This window comes from Scylla paramamosain, chromosome 45 (genome assembly GCF_035594125.1).
Source record: "Scylla paramamosain isolate STU-SP2022 chromosome 45, ASM3559412v1, whole genome shotgun sequence".
NCBI classification, from domain to species: domain Eukaryota; kingdom Metazoa; phylum Arthropoda; class Malacostraca; order Decapoda; family Portunidae; genus Scylla; species Scylla paramamosain.
Window position 1 is genome coordinate 5,349,686 of NC_087195.1, and position 21,313 is coordinate 5,370,998.

General features: G+C 43.5%; 1 protein-coding gene across 3 annotated transcripts in view; it reads left to right on the plus strand.

Annotated features, from left to right (window-relative positions):
- LOC135094340 (uncharacterized) overlaps nucleotides 1–20,925 on the plus strand; it is a 47,249-nt gene extending 26,324 nt beyond the window's left edge. For 2 of the 3 annotated variants that reach the window (XM_063994364.1, XM_063994362.1), the window contains 3 exons: nucleotides 406–504; nucleotides 11,358–11,511; nucleotides 11,721–20,925. In XM_063994364.1, the coding sequence (XP_063850434.1) occupies nucleotides 406–504; nucleotides 11,358–11,511; nucleotides 11,721–14,130 (2,663 nt within the window). In that variant the 3' untranslated portion in view covers nucleotides 14,131–20,925. The remainder of the gene's footprint in view (nucleotides 1–405; nucleotides 505–11,357; nucleotides 11,512–11,720) is intronic. The other variant, XM_063994363.1, reaches the window with a different exon arrangement.
- Nucleotides 20,926–21,313: the final 388 nt, after the last annotated feature.

Genomic DNA, 21,313 nt, shown 5'->3' on the forward strand with positions numbered 1-21,313 from the left:
TGTATAGAACCTAGATGAAGTTGGAGAGTGAGTGTGTTTTACTCAAGCTGTACAGTGCATTGTGTTCTTGGTAGCTGTGCCATCAGGTAACATTAATTAAGGTGCCTTGGAATATTAAAGAAAACAAGAGAAGTTCAAATACTGATATAATTCACCGTAAGAAAAGAAAGTTGAGGTTGATGATATATTTCGAGTCATTAAGAAAACATGGACTTAAGATTTATCGTATGTGTAAATGATAGAGATTACAACTACCACTTGAAGATTAGCATGATTGAACTTGTAACTTAGAGGAAGGAAAACTTTTAATCAACTTGAACTGAATCAGAGCACAGTGAAGAAAAGAACAAGGCTAACTGGGCAACTGACAACCATTAATTTGAGTAACCCACTTGTTCCTCACAGGATCCCGGCGAACGAAAACCTCAAAAGGTGATAGTGACCCAAGAATGAACAGCAGCGAGGACACGGCAGGCCTGACCCCCGACCCTGATGCTACTGGAGGTAATGATGACTGATTCTCTTACTGGTGGCTGGACTGAGGGTGGAGCAGCCTTCCTCACTACTCTGGGTGTGGAGGGGGAGTCTTGCTTGGTCACTTACTTATCCCTGTTGCATGCTTGTTGGCACTTGCTTGGTGGTCCTTGTGTGGGTTAGTTTCATGGTTGTCGCCTCTCTGCAGACCTGTTCAAGTGTGCTCTGTTAGTGTTCCTGGGTTTGTGGACTATTGGGTTGCATATCTGTAGCATTTTCTAGTGAAAAGTGAAGTCAGATTATGTAAGAGATAGAGCATCTACTATATATTGATTTAAACATGTTATGGGCTCTTGGGTTGCATATCTTTATAATGCCTGACTGAGGAAATGGTCAGGTTAAACGTTGCATCTAGTTGACGTTCGTTTCACAAGGTACTGTTCTCGAGTAGCAACAAGGTGGTGCTCCCAGTGTGGACATCCATTCCTTGAGTTTTATAGTGTGTTAAGCAGAATTATCTCTCTTTAACATGTGAAGTAAGGCAAGGCTGGTATTCACGAGTAAACAGTAGACGCGTGCCCAGGTTGCTTCAGCCATTCAAGGTGAAAGCACATGAGTGTCACTTCACTGGATGCTTGAAGATGCTGCTGAAATATCTGAATTGTTGACTAGGTAGGAACGGAAGATTCTGTGTGAGATCTAATGCTGGGTGACTCAGCTACACGGAAGGTTGGAAGAGGAAACTTGGGAGGAAGAAAAATACATTCCCTTAATTGTTTTCTTTGTAACTTGTACCTTTATGCATGTCTCTCTTGTGGTATCTAAAAAAAGGAAAGAGAGAAAATAGAGAATGGCTAAACAAAAGGGGGAACATGGATTATTAAGGAGGAAAAAAATAACTAGTTCTTTTCCTTTTCACTTGTACCTTCATATATATCTCTCTTGTAGTATCCAGAAAAAAAGGAAAATGAAAAAAAGTAACCAAATTAAGAATGTCTAAAGAAAAGTAATTAAATAAAGGTAAAAATAAAATAAAAGTACAGAAATGAAAGTTGTGGTAAAGTTTTCTGGCTTTTTACATTTACCTTTTTACACCTCACTTTGTTTCCCATCTTAACACTCTTCTCCTCATCTCTTACCTCTTCCCCATCCTCACACTCTTCCCCACGCCTCCTCCCTCTGTGTTCCCTCCCTCTTTGAGTGTCTCTGAGTCGCCCAGCCAGCACGTCTTCTCACCTTGGGGTTCGTGCAGGTTCCGTTCCTCATGTTCAGTACAAAATTTCACTGTTGCAATATATGTTCACCTTGACATTAATTGATTTTGTGGCTTGTATGACTTTTTTTTATTTATTTATTTATTTATTTATTTATTTATTTATTTATTTATTTGTTTTTTTTTTTTGCAAGGTGAGATTCTGCAACTTTTTTTTTTTTTTATAATGCATTGCTCTATTTTTGAATAAGCGAATTTTTTTAAGCTTATATGTTGTTTTTATATAAGTATGTTGTTTAGCATCTGAAGAAGAAACTTTATTGTCAAAAGTTGTTGTTGATAATTTAAAGTAGTTTTGTGTAGTTTGATATTTTTTTGAAATTATTTACTATTTAATGGCAGAGTAAAGGATTTTATTTACAAGTGTGTACGTGACAACTGGAGGAAAGTTTGGCTCTGTTCCAATACCAGGAAAAATATTCATGTACATCACTTCTATATTTTATACTGTTTATCCAGGACTACTTGACATATACATCTATTCTTTATATTGCCATTGGACAGTTTTAAGTGTTATGTAAGTCCCTAACTATAATATCGCTCATTTAATATGACCAAATCTCTTGACGGGTCAGAAAAACATTTGTTACACTGAATTCTGGAGGTGAAAGTTTTGAAGCCTGAGTGGTGAGATTGAAAGACTTGTGGACCATTGCCTGAAGTCATCTGTTGGTGTATCATGGTTGCGGGGGCTTAAGTTCACTATGTCTGGAGTAACTAAGGCTGATTGGTGTGAGTTAGATCGAGAAGGTGGTCTGTATAAGTGTTGGTGTGTTATGGTTGCATAGCCTTTAGTTCAGTGTGGCTAGAGAGTAACTAAGGCTGGTTAGTGTGAGCTAGATCAAGAGGAGGTCTGTATAAGTGTTGGTGTGTCTTGGTTGCATAGCCTTTAGTTGTGTGGCTAGAGAGTAACTAAGGCTGGTTATCATGGTTGAAACTCCTCACCATGCAGGTTGTGTGTAAGAAATGCTTGTGACCCAGACAGAGCTTTGGTTTTAAGGTTAGCAATACACTTTTTTATTTTTTTATTTCTGGGTAATGTCTGTAAATGTGTGTTACTCTACAAATGGTTGACTTAGTGAACAGAAACACTGATCTGTAATGAAGAGTTATCCATGTGTTGCATTGCGGTGACTCCAGATATGTTTGTGTCTGAGGTGTCATATTTACAGATGTTTCCCCCATTTTTTTCCCCATTTGTTCTGACTAGTGAACTTGTTTAAAGCCTCACCTAAACCCTTCTTTGTGGAGTAAGTGCATTGCGATCTTTTGTTGACATTTACCTTCATTCTTCCCCTCTCAACTGACATAACTTGCTTGACTGACTTGAAGTGAAGGATGTCTTAATGGAAGGCTCTCCAACTAAGATTTTACCAAAGAGATAATTTAAAGGAACAGACATATGACTCAACACAGAATACTCTTTTGCTGAAGCCCAACAATCAAGGGTCACCCCCACTGTGTGTTGTGTGAAGCTCCCTTGCACTGCTGAGTCTGGCCAGCCTGCGTGTGCACCAGGTTGAGGGAATAGCAGTACATACACACATACCTTCCTGTGAAGTTCCTTTGAATATCACTAATTGTTATGTATAAGTCATTAATGTGTATTACTTGAGGTAATTTCAATAGACAGTTTACCAGGGATTGGCATGTGTAGGCCTGATGGCTTCTTGCAGCTTTCCTTATTTTCTTATGTTCTTATATATTTGTAGTTGTAATTGAGTGATGAGCACGGGAAGGAGCATAAGAAGTAATGGCATTATGGTGAAGGGTCCCTGAAAGTACCTGCCTATCTCAGTGTTGGTGTGGCATTGATGGTGTGAGGTCCTGAGCAGCGTTCCTAAGCACTGGTCAGACTTGTGATGCAGGGGGGCTCCCGTTACCTTAGTCAGTGGGCTGGGTAGTGAAATATGCAGATATTATCCTGTACAGATATTAGCATGAACAATATATACACATGTCTATTTATAAATTCCTATGTTATGGTATTTCTAAGTCACGTTTATTAGTGTAAGTAGATCTCTGTTAAGAAATTTTACTGACAGGGTGTAGTATAATGTTGTCTGCCACTTGTACCTCGAGCCCAGAACCTCCTGGTGTGTGTGCCGGCTGAGGTCTGGCAGTGGGGCAGCGGGGCAGTGCTGGGCAGTCAACATGTCTTCCAAGTAGTAGCATAATGCATTCAGTCCATTTATGTAGTAGTGTATCCCCCACATATCGCGCGTGTGTGTGTGCATGTGTGTGTGTGTGTGTGTGTGTGTGTGTGTGTGTGTGTGTGTGTGTGTGTGTGTGTGTGTGTGTGTGTGTGTGTGTGTAGGATGATTGGGATGTGCTAGAGTGTGATGGTTTGTGGGTTTGAGGGCATAAAGAGAGGTGTTTCTTTCTCTCTTCTATTTTTATCTCCTGTTTTCTTTTCTTCCTCCTCCTCCTCTTGTTCATTTTTCTGTTTCATTTCCTTTAATCTTCTCTCATACTGTCTATTCTCTCTTTCTCTCTCTCTCTCTCTCTCTAAGGCCAGCATACAATCAAGTTCATCCTTCATGCATCTCCATCATAAATAGCTTTGTTTCGCATCTCCTGCCCTTGTGTCTCCTTTCTCTCCTCAAGAGTGCTGTCAGCTCTCCAAGCATCTCCTCCTTGCCCTGTCAGTTGCTACATTTCATCACCCTCACAAACAAATGGCTTAAATAATTACTCAATGGTTTTTAATTGTTGCCAAAATCACATCTTCACTTTGGCAAAAATCTAGAAATTGTTGGAAAATCATTTGTTTGTGAAGGTGATGATTTCTCTCTTCTTCAGACTTACAAGGTTGATTTAAGCTCTCACACATCATGTATTGGCTATCAAAAGACCTTCATATTAGAGTAAAGTAAAATATTCACTCATCCAGCATAGACAAGAGATGAAGCAGAAAGATTTCATGACATTCACGAAAGCTTCAGTAAGTTACACATCAGTACTGCTTTGTTTGTTCCTTCCCTCCTGATGGTTATAAAGATGACATATGGTCAATATGTCTAGTTGTATTTGCTGTCTTCACTCTGCTGTCCTTGTAATAGTCACAGATATATTGCTTTAGATACTTGTTTGAATGCTGGAAGGCAATGCACACACACACACACACACACACACACACACACACACACACACACACACACACACACACACACACACACACACACACACACACACAGAAATGCAGGGAATGATGTGGATAAGGGGAGAATAAAAATGAGTTCAAAGTGACAATGAACCAAATGAGATGGACACAGGATCCCACAGGTGTTACCTTACTCTCTGTACATTATTGTAGGGTAAATACAGAGCCACTATTCCATCATGACACAACATAGAAGCAGGAGTTTGTTGTTTCTGTTCTGGTTTTCCTGGATCAGTTTCTCCGTCTCCCTGAGTGTTGGATGTCTTAAGGCTGTACTCTGAAATGCTCTGCTCTCTCACCACAGCTATTTCAAAGGCCACAGAGATGATTAAATGGCTTCTCAAGAGTGTTTTTCCTGTTAGTAATGTGGGAAAACTTGTTAATCTGTCACAAGAACTGTAAAAGCACCCTTAAAAATCCATGTGACGTCATCTGGAGTCTATTGAAAGTTGTGGAGGTGTGGAGTATAAGTGTTTCAGATTATTGTCCTTAATACCACAAGCAGTATAAATCCTTACACAGCTACATAAATACGGCTGTCGGCCTCTGTGATTTTAGTCTTCTCATAATCTAATGACACTAAGCAACGACTTAAACACGCACACACACACACACACACAGAGCTGGTAACACATATGCAGTTTTCTTATTATCACTATCCAGCACTACTTTGATGCATGGCTTGAAGGTCACCTCTTTACTCTTTATGTTGTCTAAGCTTGCACCCAGGTTGTATTTTGACCAGCAACATTTTCTGCTGGAGTCATTTCCTGCACCTTGCACCAGAGTTCTGTCCGTGTAATGTAAGCCACTGTGTTGTCTTTGTGTGTCGTCCTTCCAGTCACTCCCCTTCACCTGTACTGACACTGCTGCTGCATGAGGGACGGCCAGGTGTTGCCAGCTTCACCGTGTGAGATGCAGGCAAGGTGCTAAGGTGGTGTCAGGTTGTCAGGGGGTTGTTTAAAGATAAGGTCAGGGTGAGAGAAAACAAAAACAGCTGTCTGCGTAATATTTGCACACAATGCATTCTGCCAGTTTATCAGGCCAGTACAAAGGTATAGATATGTAGCTGTGGAGCAGACTCACAAGCCATGCATGCTGTCACACAGTCAGGCTGGCACAGACGCGCAGACATTATCATGTTCAAAGAGCTGCTCCAGACAGGAAGATACTCAGTGAGGAAGGATCAGAGGTGCAGTGCTCAAACCAGTGCTTTATTCTCCATTGCTCTCACCCTGCATAACGAAACTCATCACTTCTGCTGAAGTTCAATGATATTGCATGACTTGCTGTGGCAGTGAGTGTGACACACCGATGTGGTGTGTGTGGCGTGTGTGGTGGGCCGCGTCCCCACAGTGCTGGCAGGCTGACAGAGGTGCAGGTCGGTTGGTTCATCATGTCCACAGTGTTGTCATTATCAGTATTGTGTGTAGGTGACCATTAGCAGTCTATTATCACAGAATAGGAATAGTAACCACACTCCGTCACACATTACATATAATAGCATGTACCCTCCTGCTGGGCGAGGGAAGGTCTCCCAGCAAACAGTGTGTCCCTGTGTTGCATGTGTGTTGGCCTGGGTGGGGCTACTGGTGCTTGTGTCACCAGTGGGGCTGAGTGCCCTGGGTGTTGGTGGTGGTGGTGATGGTTGTGGTGGTAATGGTGGTTGGGGAGGGATGAGTGCAGCACCCCATTGCTTATCTGCTCCTCTTTCCTTGCCCCCATCTTCCCCTTCCTTTCTTTCATCCTCCCTGTGTCTTCCTCATAATTCTATTCTTTGCCGTGTTTAATTTCACGTATTTGCCTGCCTCTGCATTATACCATCACTTTCTATCATATGTATGCAAACAATATCACTGTGTATACCAGTAGTATATTTAATGGGTAAATATAAGTAAGTGAAGGTAGACAAACACACTGTAGTGATCAACATTTTGTGATTCTTACTACTTAATCTTCTCGATACATTGCATCATGTCAGTGTTTGTGATAATGTCACTACTATTTAAGCCTCCTCCTCACACCATAGCCTTCTCCATACTTTACTCAGATTATAACCATTCACCATTACTTGTCGTGTCTTAATGGACTGGTGTCAGTAAGTCTAGCGTTTACAATCATCTCTAGAGCAGAGTATTGATATGATGTCTCTTACAGCAGCCTGTGTCTTATAATTGTATATTCTTCAGTGTATTCTCTGTAGTAGTCATGTTACCACACCAGTAACACGTGTGCCGTTTGCATACCGTGTGTTAAATGCAAATATCGTGTCCATGCAAGCCTGTGGGAGAGTTCCTTTGGCAGTCTTGAAGCCCTATATAGTGGTGAAGCCTTTCCCATTCCCCTCTGAGAGGCCTGTCACTAGCAAACCTTGTCCCTGCCCTGTTAACGGGGGATGCTGCTGAGTGGCCAAGGGGAGGATATCCACCTAATAAACCAAATGTATGCATACAGTCCAGAATCACAGCCAGGGACCTTGTAAGCCTGAGGTCTCCCTAGAACTGTAACCCTCCTGCGGTGATCACTGTAGGGCAGGAAGGCCAAGGTTGTGGCGTCACTGCACCACACAGGACACGCCTCATAGCCCTGATGTGATGGCCGGCTTCTGTGACATGTGCCGGCTGGCGTGATTTACGTGAATGTTGTGGCGTAGGAAGTGTTCCCTTGACACCTGTGAGTAGCTAGCATCGGGTGGTGTCATAGCACTAAGTTATGAGGTAATACAGTCATTCCTTGCACAAACTATTAATTCTCATCCTTTAGTGGACATTGTGGCTCCCTCTTTGGGCTGTCACCTCCCCTCCTCCTCCCCTTCCACCTCCTCTACCACTTCCCTCCCTACCTGTCCCTCCCCTAATTGTGGATGGCCAAGCACTGAAGGGGGCACACCACCACCATCACCACCACCACCACCACCACCACCACCACCACCACCACCACCACAACCCTCTCCCCTGCCCTGGCTTGGTTTTAAAGGGCAGAAGACACATTGTTTTAGAATGGATGTTGTGAATATATTAAAAAAAAGAAAGTGTACATAATTTAATTTGTTCCACTGTTTTAATTGTTTATACATATTATTATTATTATTATTATTATTATTATTATTATTATTATTATTATTATTATTATTATCAAAGGTCTATATAAGTCAGTTTATGTAAAGCCTAAATACTATATGTAGCACGTTACTTGTATATACACGTAAGGGTAGCTTTTGGTCCACCATTGTTGCATTAAGTAGCCTGTTTTATATAATTGGTCATACGTAAAGCTAGCATTAAAAAAAAAAAAGCGATATTCAGTGCAAGTAGTGTTAAGTAGGGCAGGTGCTGTAGCCTCCTCCTGCTGGGTAGTACTTTTATATGTCATCTTAAGCCTCAAATTTGTAGTTTCTATTTTTAAATGGTATGGATCAAGTAAACTTCCTTTTGATTCTTTTTATATCCCTGGAACAGCCCTGATGAGTGAGTCGTGGGTGTCCCTGGCGGGCACCTCCACCTGTCTCTTAACCTTACCTACACAATATCAGTTTTATTTTATTTCCTGGTGTACAAAGGAAAGTCTTGTCTCTTCTGAAAAGTAAATATTCACTTGTTATAGGATTAACTGTTTTGAAGTTCAGCATGAGACAATTCTCAGTTTTAACACTGTTCAGAATGAAACCTGAATTAGTGGACTTTAGGCAATAAAAAGGAAACCAAAGTCATCATCCAGACTTTCATTACTCATCCTTCAGTCCAGGGCTGTTCCAGAGATTGACTGTTAACACTTATGTTCTTGTGTTTATTTGTCTTGTAGAGCCTTCTCTATTCTCATCAGTGCTAATATTTTGGGCAAGCATTTAGAATTTTGCACATAGTTGCTTGACTTAATTTTATGCATGTCTTCTACTTTTTTATTTAACTTTTCTTTTTAATGAGGTTTGAAATACTTCCCATAGTCTCTGTAACAGCCTGAACTAACATTAGCAGATTAGCTGATGCCTCTAGAGATGTATGTCCTTGGTGCTGGGATTAGCAGTGCAACACTGCAACACAAACCTAAAAAAATAGATAACAATAACAATAATAATAATAATTTTTTATCATCAGTTTATTGCAACACACACACACACACACACACACACACACACTGGTCACAACCTCAGCAGCAACATGCTGGCCTGTCACTTGGTGGGGCTGGACATAGACTCTTTCAGATGTTAAGATTTCCAGAGAGTAATGACCTGTCACCATCCACCTTGAACTAGATGTGTGTGACATGTGAAAGATATCAGCATTACCCATAGATAACCTCAGTGGGCCTTTTTCTTTTACTTTTTGTTGCCCTTGACTAGTGCCCTAACGTAAAAAAAGAGAGAGAGAGATAAGGTGTCTTCAGAAGGCCATAGCTAACAACAAGAACAGCACAAGATTGATCAGATTGTGGTTGGAATATGCTTAATTATTGTGCCCTGAAGTGAGACTGATGTATACTTGATGACACTTGGTGCTTGTGTCATTTTCTACACCTGTGGCCTGACTGGCTCTGTGTGGGTCTAGTGTGGCTGTGTGGTTGCTTGGCTGTGGCTTAATGGTGGCTTCAGTGTAGCTCTTGTGTGGCCTGAGTGGTGGCCTAACATTTGGCTCAGTGTGGCCTGGGTGTGGCTCTGTGTGGCCCAAGTGTGACTCCTGTGTGACTCTACTCGTAGTATGGTGCTTTTTAGTCTCAGTCATGGTGTTGTAAAGGAATACAGTGACACTTCAGAGACTGGTCACTTACACTTTCCAAAACACTTTTGGCTTCCTTACTTAGTGTTATGAAATTAACCTTTTTATCATCTTATCCATAATTGTGTCCTGCCACCAGCCAGCGACCATCTGTCATCATGAAAAGCTCCTGCCAATCATAACTCTTAGTGTCTCAGGCATGTCAGGAAAGCATTCAGAATTAGACATGTATATTGCACCTTGTTATTCCCTATTGGCAAAGTGGTGTGCTGCAGTGAAGCTAAACAGGATTCCTAAGAAAACCCTTGTGCTTTTAACTTGTTTTACTTTCTTCTAGGCAGTCTATTGGGCACTGCAAGGGGAAATAGGTGAGGTATGAACAGAAGGTTGTCATCAAACACCACACACACAATATACCTTCCCTCAGTCCTTCTTTATTCATGAAACAGCAGGTTATGAAGTGCAGCAGGCTGAGTGTGACATGAGGTGTGAGGCAGCATATCAGTGGTACACCCTTGCTGGCTGACAAGGCAGAGATAAGATAGTGGGAGGGAACACATGTTGTGAGAAGCCAGTGGTGTGCCAGGCCAGACACTATGGACACGACCCTGCAGGAGACAGTGTGGAGGGTGCCGCCATCCAAGTGGTACCTAAGTAAGAGGAGGACAAGTGTTGTTGTGCTTTGGTTAACTCAGAGTTGCTGTGTTGTTGAATGGATGGGAAGTCAGGGTTTAGTTCTTATTGTTGCTGAGACAATGCACTGAGTAAGTAATGATTTTCACACATCACAAAGGCTGAAATTTTGGTAACTGGAAACTTAAAATAAGGCAAGTTGCCAATGTGTGATTTCCTGGTGTAATGATAATGTCTTAACTGAGAATACCAGAGTGACAGCCTTATCACTGTTGTTGTTTGTGGAAGACAGCAATGCAGTGAATGCCTGCCCTCCTCAGCCCAGGACAGGTCACCCTGAGTGGTGCAGACAAAGTTTAGGAGTGGCTCATTCCAGTTGTAGGAATTAATAAGAGCCTTCATAATGGTGCAGCATTTATCACTGCTGCTCTCTGGGGCAGGCTGTGTCAGCCACTTGTTGTTATTCACTTCTCAAACTGGGATATCTGGCCACCACTTTGTGATGCTTTGATGTGGGAACACTTGAGAGGGATTCTCTACCACCCAGCACTGGTGGTGCAGGTGAGACAGTGGTGTGTGTCCAGGCCAGGGGTGGTGTGCAGCTGGGGAACATTTTCAGGTCTGGATTAGCGGTGAATCCTGCACCAAGGCAAGATATGCTGAGCAGTTTTCTTTGTCATCTACTGTAGCAATTATTCTAATCTGGGCAAGTTTAAGAAACAAAATGCATTTACTAATATTTATAATGAAACTCAGACTAAAACCAGATGAAAACAGTGCTCTCATCTTCTGTAAGAAACTTATTCTTCACCTGGAGATTCCAACATTCTTCTTGATGTTGTTATGTGTATAAATAGCAGAAGGTGGTGGCCACTGCCTTGTATACACCACACACTGACATTGCTGCTACACAACCTGGCATAGTTGGTGAAAGTGTCAGCTGAAAATTGTTAGATGGAGAACAAAAATATGTTTTGTCTCGTGAAACACATATAGTAGAAAACACTGAAAGAAAGCACAAAGCACCAGGACAACACAAGGCCTCACACTGTGCTGGCTGACTGAGGGAGTGTCTTTATTCTACATGAGTGTATCTTTGCAGCCCCCAGCAGGGTGGTGCCTGCTGGGGGGGAGCAGCGGCAACGGAAGTCCAGCACGTCGTCGCAGGACTCACACGACTCACAGGAGGCGCAGCCAGGACTCGGTGCGGTGGGGCCTTCCTCCTGCCTCTTCACCTGCCCCCCCCTGGAAGACAGGTACCACCACCATCACCTCTTGTTCTCTCCTTCACTACAAACCCAGTCACAGTAGTTGCAGTTTTCTTTTCACCATCAAGTCACAAGTACACCTCAGCAAAGCATCATGTGAGGTGCAGTGCTGGTGCATTTGCCTTGTGAGGGATATATATTTTTACTTATTAATTGCTCTTATGTGTGACCTATTTTAATTCTTTACCTTCTCACAGGTCAAAGTATGAAAAGCTGCAAAATGCCCACGATGAAGAGAGTGAGGAGGAGAGCAGGGACGAGGTGGTCATCCCCCGCAAGGATGGTAGACGCATGTCCCCCCAGGCCTCCCCCCGCAGCCAGGACCTTGTGGGGCCCCGCCACCGCAGGCACCACCCCATACGGGTGAGGCGGGGCAAGAGGCAGGCCGGGGGGCAGGAGGCGGACAGTGCCAAGGACAGCAAACCAGACAGGGTGTTCATCTGCAGCGTGTCAGACGATGACTCTATCGGTTCTGCCAGCGACCTCAAGGCGCGTATCAACGATGAGTATGACTTTGAGGTGGGCGACCGCGGCGATGCCTCGGAGACCATCAGCTCCTCCGTGTACCACGCCGAGTGTGAGAGTGTCACCACACATGAGGAGGACATGCGGGCGGGAGAGGGTGGCGACCCTTCACTCCTGGTGCGCCGTGGTCCCAAGCCATCCAGAGCGGCCATCAGGGCCCGGGCCAGGGCGCTGCAGGAGCAGGAGAACCGGAGGTGCACACAGGACAGGCTACTGGGCCACGAGTATGGGGAAAAGCCCCTCCTGCAGGATGATGAGCTGGACTCCGGGGAGGAGGAGGGCAAGTTCTCAGACGGCGGGGAGGCCGGCAGTGCCGAGCAGCTGTCCAGCCACCCAACAGAGCAGCTGTCAAGCCGGACCAATGTATTCCCCATGCCCAGGCCCTTCAGGAAGATTTCTCTTGATGAGTCGAGCCGCCCCAGGGAGCAGCAGCCGTCGGAAGAGGACGTGTTTGCCCTGGCACCTTTCAAGTCGTCCCTCAAGAAGCTGAACAAGAAGGTGTTCCAGAGCCGCAGCCAACCGTCTAGCAACACTGTGTCTCCCCTGGAGTCCTCCAACCAGCTCATCATCACGCCCCCAGCGGCCAACAGCTCTCCTGCCCCCGTCACCCTGGCCACCCTGGAGGCGGTGGAGCCAGCCCCGGAGCCTGTCAGGCTTCCCGTTCAGGCAGACATCATCTACGAGGAGTCCCCCAGCGAGGAGTATCCCATCTATGAGAATGTGCTGCTCAGCTCCAATGGTGGAGGGCGGGCAGAGAACGGGGCCACCACGCCACGTTTCCACTACTACGAGAATGTCCCGGTGCCCTTCACCTCCCTGGCGGGGACAGAGGCGTCCACAACCGTCAACTCCAGTCTCATCAAGAATCCCTTTGTTAATCCGTTCCTTAGCGAGAGTCCTGCGTCACACACTGCCGCTCAGGACGCCCCTGTGCACCTGTCCATCACCCCCAGGCCAACACAGGCCACCACGGAACAAAACTCGGCCGTCGTGGCCGGCAAGCCCTCCCAGCTGGCCAACCAGGGGGTGCTGTCGCAGAGTGTTGACTCACTGTCGCCCAGTTCGGGTGTGGGCCCCGTGACCTCGCCCTCCCTGCACAGCACGGACCTCTTTGGCTCCATGCCCTTCGGTAATGTCACCATAGCACCGCCTCCCTCCTCTGATGCCAAAGAATTCCCCGCCTTGAGCCAGACCCAGACAGCCTTGAATGGAGTGTCTCAGTTCAGCCCCAGCAGCCAGGCCCAGTACTTCCCACCCCCTCCTGAAGCACAACCACACCTCACAGTCCTCACCTCCACTCCTCGCGCCCACAAGACACAGCTCCCAACCCCTGCCCCTGCTATTGCAAAGGAATCTAGTCTGGCAGAACTGGATGATGATGCAGACCTGTTTGGGGCAGTGCCGTTCAAGCCCATCGTGCAGCGGGGTGGCCACGGTGGGGGGCTGAGGAGCCAGACTCTGCCAGCCAACATGAGCTCAGTGTTCCAGGCCCAGATGGCTCAGATGGCTCGGGACGACGGCCACATGGATAAGCTCTTTGGTGACTTTAAGATGTCCAAGTCCAAAAAGTCCACTCCGCCGAGCTTCCGAAAGCCAAGAACGACGCACCAGAAGCTCTCTGACTCTGACACATCCACAGATGACGAGGCGGTGATGGCAAACCGCAAGCCAAAGCACCGCGACCGCAGCAAAGACAGACTCAAGTACAAGAATATCAGCGAGGAGTTTGAGGAGGAGAACACGATGGTGCTTCCGATGAAACAGTTCAGCCACTCCAAGAAGGAGAAGATTACCAAAAAGAGCAAAAAGCATGAGAAGCAGGAGAAAAAGGTAGAGAAACCAGAAAAGAAGCCTGAAAAGAATGTAACCTTTGAGTCAACTGGCATTTCCAACATGAGTTTTGAGGACTTCACCCTTGAGGAGAACCGGAGAGAACTGGAGAGGAGTCGGCAGGAGGCGGAAAGGGGTGGTGACTCCCTGCAGAGCCCTGAGGAGGATGACTCAGACCTACGCACCACGGGAGGCACCAGGTTTGGCTCCCTGAAGAGAGGCATCAACCCGTTCTCCAAGCTTGGCCGCTAGAGTCCCACCCTGCTGTGTGCGTTGCTGTGGCCAGCAGGAGGCACTGAGGCTGGCCCTGCAGTGGTGTGCCTCGGAGATCCTTTGTTATTATGGTTTAGGGAGCCTTGAGCTGCAGGAGTACACTGGAGACTGGCTGGGTGGGTTTGCTCGGAACTTACCGCTAACATTGCATATTATTCTGCATAACTTTTCCTGGCGTAATATTTTTAGCATAATGTATAACTTATAAATGAGTAATGATTATTTATTGTTGCAGTTTAAGAAATGTGATCATCCACTGTTAAGTAGCTGGATTGCTATTTTAATTTATTTAACTGTGTTGACCTGCTGCTCCTTTGAACAAGGAAGAGGTGTTGTGTTATTGTGTTGAGTTCCGGCACTGGAGATGAGGAAGGAAAAGGATGTAATAGATATTGTTCATCAACTGAATATACAATAAGCTCTCACATCCAGCACACAGTTCCAGCACCACACCCCGCCTGGTGGCTGTGACCAAGGTCTATTCCCAGAGGCCCACTTGGAATCCTCACTACCTGATTCACCTGTCAGAATATTCTTTGGTCATCATCCAGCAGAGGAACCCTTGATGTGAAACTGGTGATACAGAGTGAAGGCTTACTGTATTCTTTCCACACCCTGTTGGTGGCTTGGTGGGGGAAGCAAGCAGACTCTTTGCCGTCCTTCAGTCACGCAGAACAAACAGGGATGGAAAGTTAACCAAAATTTGACCCATCTCACTATTTGTATCCTATATGTTTTCTCTGCAGGAGATAGCATAGGAGAGGTTTGGTTGATCCTTTGTACACATAGCTTGATGTCTCTGTTGACCTTCTCATTGGTGCTAAGTGGAGATAAGTTTGTGGATCATTTTTGCTTCCTGTGTTAATGTCACTTTACATTTGTGATGATCATCTGGACACCAGGAAGTAAATTTTTTGAAGTCATTAATTGTAAGGATGAAGTCATCAATACAATGAGCAGAATTGAGGCATATTACGTATTTTAAGTACGACTATTTTGACAAATGAGTTCATACAAGATGTCTGTGTCAGCGTAAGACGTTAATGGTAGCAGATGGAAAACATAGGCTATTTTAAGGTTTAGAAATTTTATTATTGTTATTGTTGTTGACACTCTTTCTTCGCCAAAAATAGGTATGTTATGGCAACCTGAGACTGTTTGGGGAAGGCTGTCAGTTCCATTAGGGTGTGCCCATGTGCTTTAATTAATGTACTGAAAGATGAGGCGCTGTTCCCAGACACTGAAGGTTGAGGTTTTGTCAGGGGTGGTGCGTTGCTTGAATCTTGTCAGCTGGCACTGGGACCACGTCAGGCACCTTCCTGTTAGGTGTTTGCCCTCAGACACACCAGTAGGAAGAGACCTTACCACTGTAGCCAATTAAATTTTCTCCTTAAGTAATGGAGGGGACAGTGTGCTAGTAGTGTCTTTACTGTAAGGGTAGAGAGCACCAAGCATTGATAGAGAGTGAGGGTTTGGGGATCTAAGGATGTTTTCATATTTGAGCATCTTGCCCATAAGTATTTTCATGCCAAATATAGCTGCACTGAGTTGCAGGGTGATGCGTATGGGAAGATATTTTGGTACGTGTGAGTGTGTGCATGAGTAGGTTAGTGTGTGCACCAACACAAGCACAGACACAGCACCAGTTCCTTGATGTGCAGCATGGGTGTTGTGGGTAGGGGAGGATGGAAGCATGTGACACAGTGGACTGCAGCTTTGTGGCATTACTTCACATTAAGTTGACTGGCACATTCCATTTTATTATTATTCAGAAAGACAAACACATTCCCAAGGCAGCAGCAATTGCAGGGAGGAGGAGCTTTGCACTGGTGGGGGTAGGGAGGGTGCTGCATCGTTGTGTCATTTTCGCTCACACACCTGCAGGTCCTGAGTTCTCACAGTGGCACCGAACGCATCCTATTGCACCCCAGTATATTGTGTGCTTGGTGTCCTTTATCTGTCAGTTTGCTTTAGTTCATATGAAAATGATGCTGTTAGTTTGTTGATGTGTTCCACTTGGAATCTCATTAGTTACTATTTTCATTTAAAATATCCTGGAGACTTGTTTTGATTACTTGAAATAACATGTACTTCAAAAGTATTCAACTGTAGACCACAGCATTTGTTTAGTGGTCCTTCCAGTGCTTGAAACACAAATTATGTTTTTTCAATGGCGACCTGCTACACTGTCACCATGACCTCTCGGCTCAGAGCAGGATACAGTGGCACCTTTAGCTTGGGGAACAGCCACAGAGAATAGGAATGTCACATGTGGCCAGGAAGTGAGGGTGAGGTGGCAGGAGTGCACTGGACAGGGTCACGATGCAGCTGCCAGGTGTGACTCAGCCATGACCTTTGTCCCGAAATGCTTGATGATGATGGAGATTTTAGATTTTGGTTTGTTTGCAGTTTATTGTTTGGTTCCCGTCAACTAGATAATCTTTAAAGTCAATAATTTCTGTAATGATGCACGTGTGAAGTGAGGTGAAGTGGGTGTGAGTCAGACAGCCACACACACACACACACACACACACACACACACACACACACACACACACACACACACACACACACACACACACACACACACACACACACACATACACACACAATGCACCCGCACCACCCACTCCTCTCTGCTCCAGTCAGCATGCAAGGAAAACATAAGACTGCCTACTTTTTGAAGAGACATAGTTTAGTGTAGAAAAGTGATCGCTGTGCCCTTGCCACTGTATCTTTGGCATTTGTTAGGTTGATATCCCACCTAATTTGTGTTTTGCAGCGAGCATTTATTAGTTTTATGTTAATTTTAGGCAGAACACTTACTTCCAAACTATGCATTCGAATGATGTATAATTAGTACTTGCGAGGAAATTTTATGATTGGGTCTGAGAGCATTGGCTTCAGAGTACTGGTGACAAATGACTACAAGTGGTTCTGTATGTTGCTGTGGTGAAAGTGAGTCTTCAGGGGAGCAGGAGGAGGAGGAGAAAGATGTCCATGGAAGTCATTTATGCTTGAATTTATTATTATTATTATTATTATTATTATTATTATTATTATTATTATTATTATTATTATTATTATTATCATTTATTTTCATTATTATTATTATTACTATTATTATTATCATTATTATTATTATTATTATTATTATTATTATCATTATTATTATTATTATTATTATTATTATTATTATTATTATTATTATTATTATTATTAATATTATTATTATCATTATCATTTTTGTTATCACTGTTATTACTATTATTTTCCTTTCATGACTTTCAAATAACAATGATAAATTCCTATTTATTTATTCATCATTCATTTTTCTTCAATTATTTATCAATGTGTGTGTATATGTGAGCATGTGTGTGTGTGTGTGTGTGTGTGTGTGTGTGTGTGTGTGTGTGTGTGTGTGTGTCTAGTTAGCCAGGGAGGCATGCTGTGTTACAAGCCAGATCTGTGAGGTGTGTGTGTGTGTGTGTGTGTGTGTGTGTGTGTGTGTGTGTGGCGGAGGCAGACGGGGGCCGACGCTGCAGAAGTGAGGCCAAAGTTTTGCAGGTGGTGAGTGTAATCCTGTATTGCCTTACTAGTATTACTCCTCCATCGACTTCCAAGCCTGATATCTCATAATCTTAATGTGGGGAGAGGAACCATGTAGAATCTTTGTCCTGTTTCACTTCATTGTCTTTCGTTGCAGACCAAGAGTTATTCAGAGTAAGCCATAATGTGTGAATAGGAAGCACATATACTACAGTCCGAATAGTGCTTATCTAGCCACAAATTTGAGACTTGAATGCTTAGGTGGTTTATTAAGCTCATTGACCTCCACATATCAAAATTAAAAGGTCATAGTGGTGGAGTGTGAGGCTCCCTTTGTTTTAATGTTAATGCATGGGGAAAAAGTACTTGAAAAACAATTGATAGCACCAGATTCGTGATAATCATGTATGTAGTCCCTCCCTCGATTTCCCTCAGGAGAAATTAATGAAGTTAGTTTGCCACTGGGTACTAGCTGATACCTGAATCTGTAATGTTCTGTGTGGGGTTAGATGTGATGTCCAGTTATTATTTTTAAGACAGCGAAAATTTTGTATGTGTACCGATAGATTGTGTTCGGGTAGATGGAAATGATGAAAGGTGATTATGAGGATTATGTGACGTTGCCTGAAAGTGAAAGGAGAAAGAATGAGTTTGGTTATATGTGTACGTAGAAAATGTAATACTTGGCGACGTCCGGAATTTTATTACCACATTGTTGGGGTTTAAACCACTGCACTCTCTGTGTTAAGAATCAAAACTGTTGAGAGCCTGTGTACATAAGAGTATAGCACATGTTAGTGTTGCTCCCGTCTCACTCTTAGCATGTCAGGTGTTCCTCTGTCCCAGACCGCCTCGTGTCTGCTCCTAAGACTGTGATTGTACCGCGGAAGGAGCCTCGTTGAAATGTTCCACTCACATTTACCAAGTTGAACGACGTGTCACTTCTGCATATATTTTCTCCTGTGTGGATTTGGTCGCCATGATCACGCTGTATCCATTTCTGACTTCATGTGTTTGCTTCTGGGACTTTATGGATATATTGATTGCATTTTGATTTGCTTGTGTAACTGCATCATGTCATTTGCTTGTCTTCACCATAGGTACAGCATTTGATGTGAGTCTTGGGCAGTGTTAGATGCTTGGAGTTCATAGGGACAGTGAGGAGTGGCACTGGATGGCCCTGGGTGCCTCTAGTGCCTCTTGTCGCCTCACACAGCCATGCCAACACCATGCTGTGTTGGCTGGTCACTTGCCTCTGATGCTGTGTGGGAGAGCCAGTGCTGAGATAAAGGTGAGCTAGACTTTATTTTATCCTCGGTTGGTTTATTAAGAGTAGTGATAATTAAGGTTAAAATTTTCTAAAGTACTGTATAGTCATGAGCAAAAGACAGTCAAGATACTTTCTTCTCTTGCCTCCACTGTGCTTTGTGTTTTCTCAGTCGTGAGTCCTTTAATCCGCCGACAATCTCCTTGCAAATCCTGACAGAGAAGAGGACTTGAGATTGAGGGAAGATGCTGAACATGGTGAAAATATTGCATTGTGTCTATTGACTGTTTGCCATGACTGCAGCATGATGGCTGGCTTTGAATCCCATAGTACCTAATGACTAAATTTAAGCTAGTGAGTGCAAACTGAAAATACATACATTTAAAAATAGGTATAGAAAGATGACATGACTGCATAATATTTTGTTGATGTTATGGCATTTTTCTCACCATACTGTTTGACTCAGAAATCTGCTCAATGAGGGACTGTTGGGGAAGAAAACCATAAAACTGATATTGACCAAGCAAAGCCAAACCATTATGACAAGGTACTGCTTAAATTATTTCTCTTTGCTTACTGGGAAAGAAATACATATGAACTAAAATTAACTAGAAGAAAAATTACTTGAACCAGGGGAAAGTAGTGATATTTAAAGAGTACATGGAGGTTGCTAGTTAAAAATATATGTGTGTGTGTATGTGTGTTTGTATGTGATATATTGCAGTGTTGCTTGGGTAGACTAACTGCAAAACACCTACATAATAATATTTGATTAGGTAATGTAATGTTCATTTTTTTCTTGTGTCTGTAACTTATTTTTTCTCTCTTTTGTCCTTGAGGTTTTGTGTGAGGGTATATGTAACTTATTTGCAGAGTGTGTGATGGTTTATGTCTGTGTGAGAGACTTTGTACCTCCACTGTTTGTTCAGGAGGCAAGGGACAGAGACAGCAGTGAGTGTTTGGGGTTTGTGTTACTTTGCATTGGGCTGTGCATTTAAGAGAGAGAGAGAGAGAGAAAGAGAGAGAATTTTCTTCATTTGTCTTGAAAGAATAACTGATGTATAAAAAATGTTGATTATTTATGGAGAATTTATGAAGACTGATAAGAAAAATAGCATGTGTGTGTGTGTGTGTGTGTGTAAGAGAGAGAGAGAGAGAGAGGGGGGTGGCAGCTCTTCCTAGGCAGTGATGATGGTTGTCCTGCCAGGTTAACGTTCTGTGCAGCTGCCTGTGACCCGCCCCCGCATCCGCCCCCTCAGCCCCCCGCGGTTCTCCTGGGGGGGGGGATGGGGGAGGGGGAGGAGGGCAGGCCGCGGCGCTACCAGTGAATAAATCAATAGCGTCCCTGTGAATAAAGTCACGGGGTGACTAGAACCATTATTATGTCTATCTAGAGACATAAGTAGCTTCATACACTGTAGTCACTATTAAGCAATGGCGGTTGTATAGCAGAGGATAAAAACAAAAACAAATAAAAATAAGTAAAACATTATTTTTGGTATCGTGGATGGTTGATGATGATGATGATGATGATGATATGACAATGTGTAGAATAAAATAGACTATTATCATGAAATTTATTTATATGTAGTATTTATATTGGGTGGCGTGGAGCCTTGGAAACTGTAAACAGGTGACTAATGTATTTCCGTGTATGACTCCTGATTGCTGACGGTCATGTGTTGCTTAAGCTTCCGGGTCAGGTCAGGTCGGGTCATGCCCCCTCCTCTCCCCGGCCTGTGTCAAGGTCACTTCTGAGGTCATTTTTAAGGAAACTCAGACTCCTGCTCAAACTTTTGAGTCTCCTAATGCTTCTATACACTCCTGTTGGCTATTGTGTTAATATTGTTGAAGAATTTGCCTTATAGTCTATTGGAAAAGAAAGGTAAAACAGTTCATGGTATTTATCTTGTATTTATGTATATATCATGATGTGAAATAAAACTTGGTATGAGCAAGTATTGTCTCTATCTCACTATCGAGGGGAAATCAAGATTCAATGGAAAGAACATGACTTGCATCGGAGAAAGCGTGCAAAAGAAGATTCAAATTTCCCGCCAACTTTTACAATCTTTCAGTTGCATAGTACCATACATGTGTATGTTTCTTCTCCCTCACCCCAACTGCTGTGATACAATGTTTATATTTTTTTACATATTTCTTATTTGTTACCTCCGTATTAATATTTTTTTTCTTTCATTTTCAAGTACATCATATTTTATTGTATTTGTAAGAAGATTGCCATTGAACGCATCTTCTTTTAGAAATACGAAGACGCAGCAAACTTCTGTATGAATTCAGGTTGGAATGTCGAGAAGACCAAGAAAAAAAAAAAAAAGTATCTGA